The sequence below is a fragment of the Desmodus rotundus genome, chromosome X (assembly GCF_022682495.2).
Source record: "Desmodus rotundus isolate HL8 chromosome X, HLdesRot8A.1, whole genome shotgun sequence".
Classification (NCBI taxonomy): domain Eukaryota; kingdom Metazoa; phylum Chordata; class Mammalia; order Chiroptera; family Phyllostomidae; genus Desmodus; species Desmodus rotundus.
The window spans coordinates 30026558-30039656 of NC_071400.1; the positions used below are offsets into that span (position 1 = coordinate 30026558).

At 44.1% G+C, this 13099-nt stretch overlaps 1 protein-coding gene across 1 annotated transcript; it reads right to left on the reverse strand.

Annotated features, from left to right (window-relative positions):
• Positions 1-806: 806 nt before the first annotated feature.
• AKAP14 (A-kinase anchoring protein 14) lies at positions 807-12742 on the reverse strand. Its single transcript, XM_045200843.2, has 6 exons — positions 12649-12742; positions 8976-10129; positions 8794-8885; positions 4129-4308; positions 1574-1626; positions 807-1002 (listed from the first exon to the last, which is right to left on the reverse strand). Exons 2-6 carry the CDS (start codon positions 10117-10119, stop codon positions 903-905), a joined length of 1569 nt encoding a protein of 522 aa, XP_045056778.2. The 5' UTR covers positions 10120-10129; positions 12649-12742; the 3' UTR covers positions 807-902.
• Positions 12743-13099: the final 357 nt, after the last annotated feature.

The window sequence follows — 13099 nt, forward strand, 5'->3', positions numbered from 1 at the left end:
TCACCTATTGCTCTAAAATTTTCCTTCCTTTTTTATTTGTTGCATATATATAACAGGTAAAAAAAAAGAAGAAAGAAAAATTACCCACATTCTTGCCACATCAACTGTTTTAGGGTTCTGTGTTCACTTCCAGTGCTTGTCTATGTAAATACGTATTCTAATGTACCTATAGCAATCACTCCTAATGTAATTTGTCTTTGGTATTTTAAAATTTTGCAGCCAGGCAAGACAGCCTCACAGGGATGGTAGGAACAATTGATAATCTGGTGTGAGGATGGGAAGAAAACAAGAAATAAGTGAGGGTCGGGACCGAGCCTTCCGTGTATTTTTGCCCCCAGTCCCGAAGCCACGCTGCTGCCATCATGATTGCGATGATGCCAGTTTGAGTTTCAGACTGTGTTTAACAAGGAGGCTTACCTCGCAGTAAATGAAGGGGTCTGTGAGTAGAGAAACCCTTCAGACTGACTGGTTATATTATGAGCCATAGAACTGTTGCCATTTTTCTGTTCCCCAGCTGTGCCCATAAAGAGGTGTGTCTGGGCTGGACACTTAGGCTCGGATAGGAGGATGGGCAGTCAAGTACCAATCTCTGTTGATCTGACAGGTGAATTTTAGCAACTCTAAACTCAGCTTCCATACCTGTAAGACTCTGTCTGAGTGAGGCAGATAGTGATGGAGAAAAACTTTTAGAAAATAGAAAACAACTTACTGGTTACTCTGTTAGCACGATGGAAGTTGCCAAACGGAAAATGAATGAATGAATGCAAAAAAAATAAAAATAAATACAGCTGAATTGTGTGCCACAAGTTTATTATTCAATAAATGTTTTGTGGTTTGATGTGCAGTATCATATTGTTAATACACTTGGATTAGAAATCCAATCCTTAAACATTCTGTAAGAATTAGCCATAATTGATTTCGGAGACAAATGGCTTTGCTAACTTATGTTTGGCTTCAATCATGTAAATCAAGCAGTTTTCTGGAAAGTGAGCCGTTCCTGGTCTGCAGAGGAAGAAAAACAAATACACCAAAAGTTTTTTTTTTTTAATAAAAGAAAATATTGAGCCAAAGATTGATTCCCTGTTTACTCTGTTACATTCCTTGTGAGAAAAAAAGCCTTTTCAGGGTGAAGGGGTGAAGACTGTCTGTATCTATTCCTTAGGCCCAATCAATAAAAGAATTAATGAGCTTATATGTAAAGATTCTTTAAGAGAGCTGCTATACAAATAAAAGGGATTATTATACATGAGTTAAATCCATGTAATTGTGAATTTTCCCATAGAAATAATGGACATGACCCACTTTACCCCCACCCTACTCCAGCAACTAACCATCAAGTTTCTAATCACTGAAAAACGAGACACAAAAGCATCTCCTGCCCCCCCCAAAAAGAAAAGAATTTTCTAGAACAATGGCAGTATCCTACTTTTAGTCCATCCTAATGGGGTAGGTGGTCCAAGTGAGAAAGATGACCATTACATGAATTATCTGTGACTGTGGGCCTGCTGGATTCCTGTGGTGTGATGGCCTTTATCTACCACCCATTTAAAATAAGTCTCCAAATGTTCATTACCTGTTAAGTAGTGACTGGCCCTCAAAGAAATAAGAGACGTCAATGGGTGCATTCTAAGAAAGAAAAGGACAGTTGTCAGCCTAGACCAATCATTCCAACTCATGATTCCTTCCATCTCTACACTTGTCCATAGTTAAACTCTTAAATTTCTAGAATTCATCTTCCTTGTGAATCGGGGGTCTGTAGGTGGTAATGCTTTGTCACTTCAAACCTCTGTTCTCCAAAAGATCTTTTTGGCAACAGATATCTTAAGCATTGCCCCGACATTGGAAACAAGTCAAGAGAGGCTTATGCTCATTGAGTAAGTCATTTACCTCCTTTACATGTTCCCATTTACTCAACTGACAGTACCTGCTTTACCTTTAGGAATGGCATAAGAGTAAAATAATATAGATGAACAAGTTTGAAAACCTTTTTAAAGCAGCATAACAATGTAGGCTATAATATTGTCTCAGTGGTCCCCACCCATTCTCCCCTCCAAAATTATACTCGGAATTCTCAGTAAAGGCCCATCTCCCAAGCCCTGTCCATGTGGTCATGGGTTAATGGTCTTGCTTACCTCCGCCAGCCTTACTTTCCAGTCTCTGGATTTGCCAGTTACCGACACAGCTGGTGGTGGGATATATGCCCGGGAGAAGCAAGAGCTCCACATATTTTACCTATTTAGATTACTTTAGGTTCCAAACTCTCTGAATAGATGTTTGTACTAGAATAGCATGAATATAGGATATAATTAGCTCAGTATGTAGTCACATATAAAGCCTTAGAGTCTGACAAAGCTTCAAATAACTTTTGTAAAAGGATGGAAAGCAAAGGGGACGTGACATTTTTATGTCTGCTGTGTTCCAGGCATTATGCTTAGTATCAACCCTGCTCCTCTGAGAACCCTATGCCTGGATGCATGTCATTTTTACTCTCTTCACAGCAACTATCAGTATACTTCATATTCATGCTCTCCCTAATGGCTACAAGCAGTCATTCCTTCAAATATTTATTGAATGCCTACTATTTTCTAGGCCTTGTTTTACAGCAAGACAAAATCCTTGCCTTCATGGAACTTACATTCTGGTAGGGGGAGCAGACAATAACAAGATAAATTATATCAAATATCAGAAGGTGATAAAGTGTTATGGAGAAAAAGCAAAAGCATTGGCATGTGGGGGAGTGGGGGTTGAAAGTACAGTGTAGGAGGTGAGAGCAGACTAGGTACATATGTAGGGGAGAGTGTTCCAGTCAGAGGGAGCAGCAAGTGCAAAGGCCCTACAGCGGGACTATATTATTAAAGAGTAGCAAGATCAGAGTGGCTGGAGAGAGAAGTGAGGGAGGAGTAGTGGGAAAGCAGAAATAACAAGGAGCTGGATCATGCAAGGCCTTGTAAGCCCTTACTACTCAAAGTATACTCCATGGACCTGCAGCATCAGCCTTGCCTGGGGGCTTCTTAGTAATATAGAATCTCAAGCCCCACCTCAAAGAATCTTCCTTTGAACAAGGTCCCCAAATATTTGCATGCCCTTTGAAGTTTGAGAAACATGTTGGAACATGTTTAAATGGAGGAATGACGTAAATTCATTTTATAAGGGTTGCTCTGGCTGGCTTCTACATTGAAAAGAGACATGATGAGCGCAAGGGTGGAAGCAAAAGGACCTGTTAGAAGGCCATTGAAATCATCTTGATGAGAGATGCTGCTGCCTTGGATCAGGGTGGTAGAAGTGGAGTGGTAAGAATTTGTTGGATTTAGGACCTATGTTTGAAGGTAGGGTCAACAGGAATTCCTAATGGATCGGATGAGGGATGAGAGAGAGTCACCAATGATGCCAAGGATTTTGGTCAACAACTGAGATGAGGGAAACTATAGATCAGGTTTGGAGTGGAGAATTGCAAGTTCAATTCTGGTTACAATAAGTGAGATGTTTTTTAAACATCCTAGCAGCAGAAGTCTGGGCTGGAGATATAAATTTGGGAATCAAAAGCTAGAGGTGGGCCCGGGCTGGTGTGGCTCAGTGGATTAAGTGCCAGCCTGCGAACCAAAAGGTCACCGGTTGGATTCCCAGTCAGAGTACATGCCTGGGTTGCGAGCCAGGTCCCCAGTAGGGGGCGTGTGAGAGGCAACCACATGTTGGCGTGTCTCTCCCTCTCTTTCTCCCTTCCCCTCTCTAAAAATAAATAAAATCTTTTTTTTTTTTAAAGCTAGAGGTGTCCTTTAAAGCCAGGAGACTAGATGTGATAATCGAGGCAATGAGTATAGATAAGAAGTCCAAGGCCTAAGTTTTGGCACATTCCAACATGAAGAGGCGAAACCAGTAGATACTGAGAAGGAATGGCCAGAGAGGCAGGAGGAAAACCAGGAAAATATGCTGGTCTAGAAGCCAAGTGGAATGTTTAATGAAGGAGGGAGTGATCAACTATGGCAAGTGTTGCCAACGGGCTAAGCAGAATGAGGACAGAAATATGACTTAAGTTTTACAAAGAAGGGGCCATCAGTGCCTTGACAAGAGAAGTCTCCATTTTCATTGAACTCTCATCAAAGGAAACAAGGCAGAAAGGGTAGAGCTTACTGGAGGTTTGTTTTTGTTGAACTTGATGGTGAAGAAGGCATAGGCAGACTGTGGTATCATGGGCCTCTGAGCAGTTGGGAGACTCCAGCGTACATAGTAGATGTAGTGGAAGCTGTGAACCACATCTCTTGTCTCTATCAACTTTGCGTAGCACACCAAGCGGTCTTGATAGTTCCAAGTCTGTTTTATATTAAAAAAAAAAAGAAAGAGCACACAGAGAAAGACAAGCAGAATTCTGTTCAAGTCCTCCGATAAAGACAGAGCACAACAGTAGGAGTTATAGCCCTGCTTCTGGAGTCCATTTCTAATGTTTTTGATTGGGATTCAAACTAGAGTTAACTCCCCATTATCTCTAAAGTGGAAGAGAGAAGAGGTAGAGCTGAAGTGGAATGAGTGACTAATGCAAAGATCACTTGAGATTGGGCTTTGGACTTTACATTCTCATACTGAGATGTGGGTGTGTACATATACACCACACATACATACACACTTCCTTGTAAATCCTTACTTGGGAGACCAGTTTGGTTAATTAGAAAATCATTAGAAAGTGATTAGAACGTGTGGTCTGCTCAATGTACTCCGTGAGACCTAAAGGTGTGACTAGAAAGTAATTTGAAGCTGATTTCACAAACTGTTTTTGAAAATCAGATTCGATTCATTGCATCCATAGGTAGTATATAAAATAAGATCAGAAAAGGAATGAGTCAGGCAACAGGATCTCCCAAAACCATCAGATCCCTGTCTACCCCCCTGGAGAAGCTTCCCCTCCAAAGTGCAAATCTTATCAGCATCTAGGGTCCACCACAGAAGTCATAGTGCAGCCCCGATTCTTGGAACAGGACCTCGAATGCTATAGGTAATTAACAGGTTCAATTCAACTGAAGCCCCTTTGGCTGGCTGTTAGGGCACAGGAAACTTCCAAATCAAAAAAGATCCTGAATTAATATGGAGGTTAACAGAAGGAAGGAGTGGGATTGTCTAATAATCCCACTGATGTGTGGAGGAAGTGTGGGAAGAAATGGTAAAATGATTTCAGGCTCTCCTTAAAACATTTAAAAAAAAAAAAAAACCCAGTAGGCTGGCCTTCTGCCTTAGCTTCCTTTATTTCAAGCTTCTAACCAGTTGACTCTTTCAGTCAGCCAGAGAGGAGCACCAGACCCTAGATTCCTTGATATTAGGGACTGGGTCTGCCTACAGAGATCATCATTCCTTTTAATGAAGTTTGACAGTCAACCCCTTGAAGCCCATAGAAGCATGCCTTTTCCCCAAAACTTTTCCATAGTATTTTTTCAGCCCTAATGTTTAATCTGTCACATAATCACAGACTTTGTAGCATTGGAATGGTCCCTAGAGATCATCTAATGGAGTCCTTTACAGATGAGGATACCAGGGCCTAGAAATGGGTAAGGACAGTCCAACACAACAGCTGGGATGGGGACCCTGGGCTCCCCAGCAGTCAGCTCAGTTATCTCTCCACCCCGCCAGATGCCTGGTGGGTTTTTTTTTCCCTTTTGTGAACTAAGCCTTGGGCACATTAAATTGAACCACCTCCATCAGGCCAATCTCTTTCCATTTTTACCGCTGTGCAGGCAGCTGACTTATGTAGTTCCAGTGAGTGTGTGCATCCTTGTTTTGTAATTTTTTCATAACCTTGCTTCATATACTCGCTTCCAGGAAACAGTGTGTCATTATGCTACTCTACCATGGATGGCTTAGCCCATTACAAATTGGACACTCAAAATCAGCAGGCACTGGAAGTATATGCACAAAACTGTTATCAGTGGCAAGTGACCTTTGAGTGAGTAGAACTGGGTATTGTGGGGGTGAATGGGGTAACTACTTTTATACATTATGCCTTTTTGCTCACTGGGGATTTTTATAATGATGCTTTATTTTTATTATAAAAATAATGTTAACTGTGTGGTAGGCCTTGGGGAGTTTCCAGTTTTATCCTATAAGGAACTAATGTGTCTATTCTTGTTGCCAGATTATGTTCCTGAAGAGAATAAACCAATTATTGTGCCTGCTGTCAATGTGTAAGTGTACATACTCCCTCCCCACAAACACACAAGCCTTCTGGCACCGGGTGAAATCATTCTTATTCACTTTGCAATACCTTAAAATCTCTTGAATTTGCATTTTTCATTGATAGTAAAACTCTGTGGGGAAAAATATATCAGACAGACCTATGATCAGAACTTCATTTTGCTGCTTAAACAGAAAGAATTTGGACATATTGCCCAACTTCCATGAGCCTCAAGGTTCCTCATCTGTGAAACGGGTACACTGATGTACCTGCATTCAGGTTTGTTGTGAGGATTAAGTGAGACGATGCACCTGTAGTGCTCAGCAGTGCTCGGCACATAGCAGGGTTCAGTAAATGGTAACTCATTTGCCGTCCCCTAGTGTGTGGTAGACTCTGGGAAATCTGCACTAAGCTTGAGAAAGCTCTCCATCAGAAACACCTGACACTTAGATGGTAGACTTCAATTCACTGCATTAGTGGGGCTGAAAACAGGGTGATTTGATATCAGGAGTTATGTAGAGCTTTTAGCTTTTCAGTCATGTTCTAATTGTCTCTATCCTCACAAAAGCCCTACAAAGTAGGTAAGCTCGCCCTGGTCAGTGTGGCTTGGTGGGTTGGACATCGTCCCACAAGGCAGAAGGTCACCGGTTCAGTTCCCAGGCAGGGCACATTCCTGGGTTGCAGGCCAGGTCCCAGGTCCCCAGTTGGGGATGTGCAAGAGGCAACCAATCAATGTTTCTCTCCATCTCTTTCTCCCTCCCATCCTCTCTCTCTAAATAAAATCTTTTTTAAAAAGTAGGCAAGCTCTTCATCTTCAAGAAATAATGGTACAGAGAGAATAAACCTGTTCATGTATTTAACATTTATAGAGCACCTATAGAGGCTGGTGATAGAGAAATGAACAGAAGTCTTTGCCCTCATGGACCATATGATTTGGTGGTGGAAGAAAAGCAATAGAGTGGATAAGTAAAATCTAATATCTTAAGTAGAGCTAAGTACTAAATAAAAAAATAAATCAGACCCCTGGCTGGTGTGACTCAGTGGACTGAGCACCAGCCTGTGAACCAAAGGGTTACCTGTTCGATTCCCAGTCAGGGCACACGCCTGGGTTGCAGGCCAGGTCCCCAGTAGGGGGCGTGTGAGAGGCAACCACACATTGATGTTTTTCTCCCTCTCTTTCTCCTTCCCTTCCCATCTGTCTAAAAATAAATTAATTAAATATTTTTTAAAACAACTGTAATTGAATAACAATAAAATTTTTTTAAATTTAAATGTAAAAAAATAAAAGTTAAAAAAATAAATCAAAGAAGGAGAGAGGGTTGCAATTTTAGATGAGGTGGATAGGAAAGGCCTCGATGAGCAAGTGGCATTTAACAAAGATCTGAAGAGAGATAGGGCATGAACCATGAGAATATATCTCAAGGGAGAGTGTTCCCTGCAGAGGGGACAGCAAGTGCAAAAGCCCTGAGGTGGAGACATACCTGGCAGTTGAACAGCAAGGAGGCAAGTGTGGCTGGAATAAGGAAGGTGAAAAGGGAAAAGGTAGTAGGTGATGGAGTCTGAGCAGTAAGCTGGGAGGGAGGCGGGGACTCAGATCACATTGGGTCCTATAGACCATTGTCAGGACTTACATTTGCCTTTTATTCAGAGTAACCAGTGGGATTTGCAGGGGAAATTTTTCTTGCTTATTTTGTGTCCCATTCCAGTCTGATTCATAAACCCTGGGTGTAGCAAGCAAGGACTTTTGCCCAACCCCAGATGGAGATGTGCTTCAGAGCAAGAAGGACAAACAGTAAGTAGTATTTTGCACCATTTATCTTCACTGTGCTCTAGATTCCCCTTCAATGGGAATGGTGAGTTGTGCCCACTGGAGTATAAACAAAAGGTATGAAGCCAGAAATCCCTGACCCTTCCTCATTCTCACCTGACCAGCTGCCTAGAGTGTAAGGCCCTTAGGGCCATCACTCGGATGGGCTGACCACAGGAACAGAGACAGCAGGAAACTTCTCCCAGGGCTGGGAGTTTGCCTCCACCAATTTCAACTGGTCTCTCTTCTGGGGAAATACAGGGAGTGGGGACTTCAGGCCATGCTTCTTGATCCACCCGCCAGTTATGCAAAGCAACCCAGGGCCTTTTCACCAGAGCTCTCAGGTTAAGCCACATGAATGGGTCAGAGCCAGGCACAGGAGGAAAAGAAGAAGGAATTCACTGGCCTGTGCATCTGAGTGTGCAAGCAGTATGTTCCAAGGTACAGCAAAAAGACTTGATCTGTGTGCATCCCCTCTGTTAATACTGAGAATTTTAAAGTTGGTGTTGCAGAACTCTTGTTTGGGAAAAGCCACTCCCTCCTTAGGCTAGTAGGCCCCCATTTAGAGTACCAGATGGGAAAATTGCTTAACTGGGAATATCAGATTTTCCTAGGAAAATCTAAGGTTAGGATGGTACAAGAACAGGGAAATACAATTGTGCTTTTCACCTTCAAAAACTACCGCATCTTGATTTTGAAATCCAGATGAAGACATGTAGTTGCCTTTGATATCATCTCCTAGGGATTCTGGACTTTAAACTTGCCATCAAAGAAGAACCTTTTTATTGTTCCTTGCCCTTGTACACCAAGGTGGAGCAGTCAACAAACTTACCCTCACGAACTCCTCAATTTGTTTACGGCACTTTTCTGGTGTGAATTCACCGTGTGTGAGCCATTCGATATTTTTGATGGCGTAGTCACATTCTGCAAAAAAAGGTGTGAATTTGTTAGTTGCCTGGTAGTGTGACATTATATTATAAGGCAGTCCCTTACGTACCCAAACAGGATTACTACCTTCCACACTCTCAACAGCAGTGACGACGGTAGTGTTAGCTAAATCTACAGATACTTCAGTCATGTTGCCGTCTCCTGTGGGCGCTGCTGGTCCTGTCACATCGCCGTCTCCTGTGGGCGCTGCTGGTCCTGTCACATCGCCGTCTCCTGTGGGCGCTGCTGGTCCTGTCACATCGCCGTCTCCTGTGGGCGCTGCTGGTCCTGTCACATCGCCGTCTCCTGTGGGCGCTGCTGGTCCTGTCACATCGCCGTCTCCTGTGGGCGCTGCTGGTCCTGTCACATCGCCGTCTCCTGTGGGCGCTGCTGGTCCTGTCACATCGCCGTCTCCTGTGGGCGCTGCTGGTCCTGTCACATCGCCGTCTCCTGTGGGCGCTGCTGGTCCTGTCACATCGCCGTCTCCTGTGGGCGCTGCTGGTCCTGTCACATCGCCGTCTCCTGTGGGCGCTGCTGGTCCAGTCACATCGCCGTCTCCTGTGGGCGCTGCTGGTCCAGTCACATCGCCGTCTCCTGTGGGCGCTGCTGGTCCAGTCACATCGCCGTCTCCTGTGGGCGCTGCTGGTCCTGTCACATCGCCGTCTCCTGTGGGCGCTGCTGGTCCAGTCACATCGCCGTCTCCTGTGGGCGCTGCTGGTCCAGTCACATCGCCGTCTCCTGTGGGCGCTGCTGGTCCTGTCACATCGCCGTCTCCTGTGGGCGCTGCTGGTCCAGTCACATCACTGTCTTCTGTGTGCATTGCTGGTTTAGTCACATCACCATCTTCTATATGCATTGCTGGTAGAGTCACATTGCCATCTTTATACATTGCTAGTTCAGTGACATTGACATAGTCTGTATGCATTGCTGGTAGAGTCACTTTGTCATCTTTATGCATTGCTGGTAGAGTCACTTTGTCATCTTTATGCATTGCTGGTAGAGTCACTTTGTCATCTTTAGGCATTGCTGGTAGAGTCACTTTGTCATCTTTATGCATTGCTGGTAGAGTCACATTGCTGTTTCGTTTATACTTTGCTGGTTTAATCACTTTGCCACCTGTTTTCATTGCTGGTTCAGTCACATTCCTGTCTTCTTTATCCACCAACGGGATTGGAGGATGTTTATGGACATACACTATTTTGTTAAATCTGACAGCTTTACCCTTCTTCATTTTCTTTTAGCTGGAAAAAGAAACTCAAGAAGTTACCTTGTGTGTGTGTGTGCACGCACATGAGCAAGTACACATTTGTATAAGTACAGACTACCTCTTGAAGAATCACAAGAGACAGGAAATGGTTGTTTCCTCTAGGAAAGGGTTTAGGAGTTTTGGGTAGGAGTGAGACCTCACTGTTTCACCTTTGTGCCTGGCCACTGAGATCTACTTTTCCTGGAAACCAAGGATTTTCAGATTCGCATTACTATGAAGACTTAAGATGTAGTAGAATGATTCCTAACTGCTTTGGAGTTCTAACAATACTGATTTCTAGTTGAGTCTTTAATAGAACCTCAAACCCTGCTTTATGTGACTGAGAGCACATAGCTCTTCAAAGTGAATTAAAATAATTAGAGGCAACGTGGGGAGGGTTGGTTTCTCAGGTTTTTCTCTTGGATTTTACAGGTGTACAATTATGTCTTCTGCTAGAAACTATGATTTTTTACCATCTCTTTTCCTGAAATATATAAGCCTTAGTTTTGGTTAATACTTCCAGGAAAATGTTAAATGAAAGTCGAGATAAAGAGCATCCTTCCTTTGTGTCTGACTGCAATGGGCATGTGCTTTCTGGCATTACACCAGCTGGTTTGTGGCTTCAGATTTATCCCATCAAGAAAATATTTGTCTGCTCCTGTTTTAGTAACACATTCATCGTAAATAAAGCTAATATTTTCCAAATTCCTTTTACATCTATTGAGATTGTGAAAATTAGAGTTAGCAGGGTTGTGAAGGGCTCATCACTGAGCTAGGAGTCTTTGTACACTTTTCATATTTTTTTTCAGTCTTTTCTGTTGAGTTGTAACTTCTCTTTCCCTGCTATACTTAAGTCTCTACACTTAGGTGAAGTCACTTACTTCTAGCACAGCTTTGAATTCTTTGCAGGCAATCCTTGCACTGGGGATGCTGCAAGAAAGTGGGTCTCTCTCTCCAAAGGCAGCTATGTATTTTTCTATAAATAGCAACTCCCAATTTGGGGGTGCTTAGTGTGCCTCAACTCTCACCACAGCCCTGTGAGATCATGTACTACCTTTCATTGGCCCTTCCAAATCTATTCTCCCCCATCTTCCCTGCTCTCTACCCTGGAAGGCTGACCTGGCTGCACTCATCAATGGGCTCTCCCATGCCCTCTGTCTCCCAGGAAGTTACACACAATGGGGAGACCAGGCTGAATGAAAGAGAGTGAGGGTGAGGTATATATGCCCCAGGGTACTGTCCCCCAATGGGGTCACCTGTGGCTGGCTGTGTGGGAAAGGAAGGCCCCTGCTTCTCCCAGGGCAGCTCTCACAATTTCTCAGTCTGGTATGGCCCCACTATAACCAGCCCTGGAGCACTGTGCTTGCCCTTCTTGCCCTTGTTTCCCCACTGTCTGCCCACACCTTTGTAAATATTCCCTTAACCCTTCCCTACCTATCCTTCTTTTAGTATGCCGCCAGTTTCCTCCTGAGACCCTGGGTCATAAAGGGAGGGACTCTTGTTCCCAAGTGAAAGGAGTAAGCGAAGCTCACAGACAGACTGTCTGGCTCCACAGCCAGTGCTCTTAACTACACTGCTTTCCTCCCTCCAAGATTCACAGAGTGTTGGGGACCTGTTCTATCTGGAATCCAGAATGTTCTCATTCTGTGCGTGAGCCTCTTTCAAAAAGGATCACCCTTTGCTCCCTTTCTCAATGTCATCATTATTCCCAGGGTGTTGTGAGTAACTGCACAAGGCAGCCCTGTTCCTGTGCAGGAATGTTTTGAACGGCCATTAAACATTCTGGTAACAATGCTGACTCGTGTTCATTTGGGTCTTATGAGCATTTTAGGCTCAGTTTTCCTCTGCCTCCGTTCCCTATTGCTGCAGCTGAGGAGTGCACAGGGCCATCTGCTGGGAGGAAATGGAATCTTCCCAGGCTGCCCATTCTTGAGTGAGGAGAGGCTGAATGAAGGGTGAAGGGTGAAGGAGTCCTTAACCGAGCAGCACTGGCTTTCCACAGCCCAATTTGGCCAAAGGGATTTACTGTAAACTCCATAGGTAAAGACAACAATAGTGGTGTTTGGTAAATTCCGTATGCTTTAGTGAGTCCAGACAGTAACTCGATCCTTCAGAAAATGGCCCATTTGGTGACTTGGTCATTCAGTGACTTGGCTTTCAGCAAATTCCCTCTGGATGAATTGACTGGAAGCCAAATGTATGTCTCCCAACACCAAGCAAATGAGGTTGGGGCTTTATCCATGGAAGCACCTCTTTAAGAATCCCCCAGGGAACCCTGTGCCACAGCAGGAAGCAGTTCAGATCTTATCCACACACATCCCTGGGTGCAAATCATTCTTAAGCGTCTCTCTGACTGGCCTCTCCTTGTTCTTTTTCTCCCCTTCCCTTCCTAAGAGGTGGGCAGAATGGATGTGAAGGGTCAAGGCTGTTGTCAAGTTTGAGGTATGGCTGGTGAATCAGAATCACTGCAGGTCCTTTTTGTGGAGTCCTCCCACCCTTAACAACCCCCAATACCTGAGTGACCAGATCCTTGTTGGAAACAGCGGTAGCCAGGGAAGCCTCAGAAAGAGTCTCTCAGCAGCTTTCCCCAGGATTCCCAGATGGAATGTTTACAAGCGCTGCCATGGCAACCCCAGTTTCAACCAATGGGAAACAAAGCCCAGATGAGAACTCTGGCTACTTCTGTTAGTAAAGGAAGGGGCTAGTCAGTTAAAACAACAATCTGACTTCCGAAGCAGGACCAAGCTGTAGTGTCTGTACCCAGCTTCTCCCCTGCAGGAGATGAGCTTGCAGGGCTGTGCCAGAGAGGATAGCAACATGAGCCTTGCAGTTGCTATGTATTGGGGTCCTCATTATGTGCCAGTCACTGTGTGGAGGACTCAGTATGTGTTAAATCATTTACTCCTCATAGCAGCCCCATGAGGTAGGTATTAGTATTTTCATTACAATTGAACAAACTGAGGCA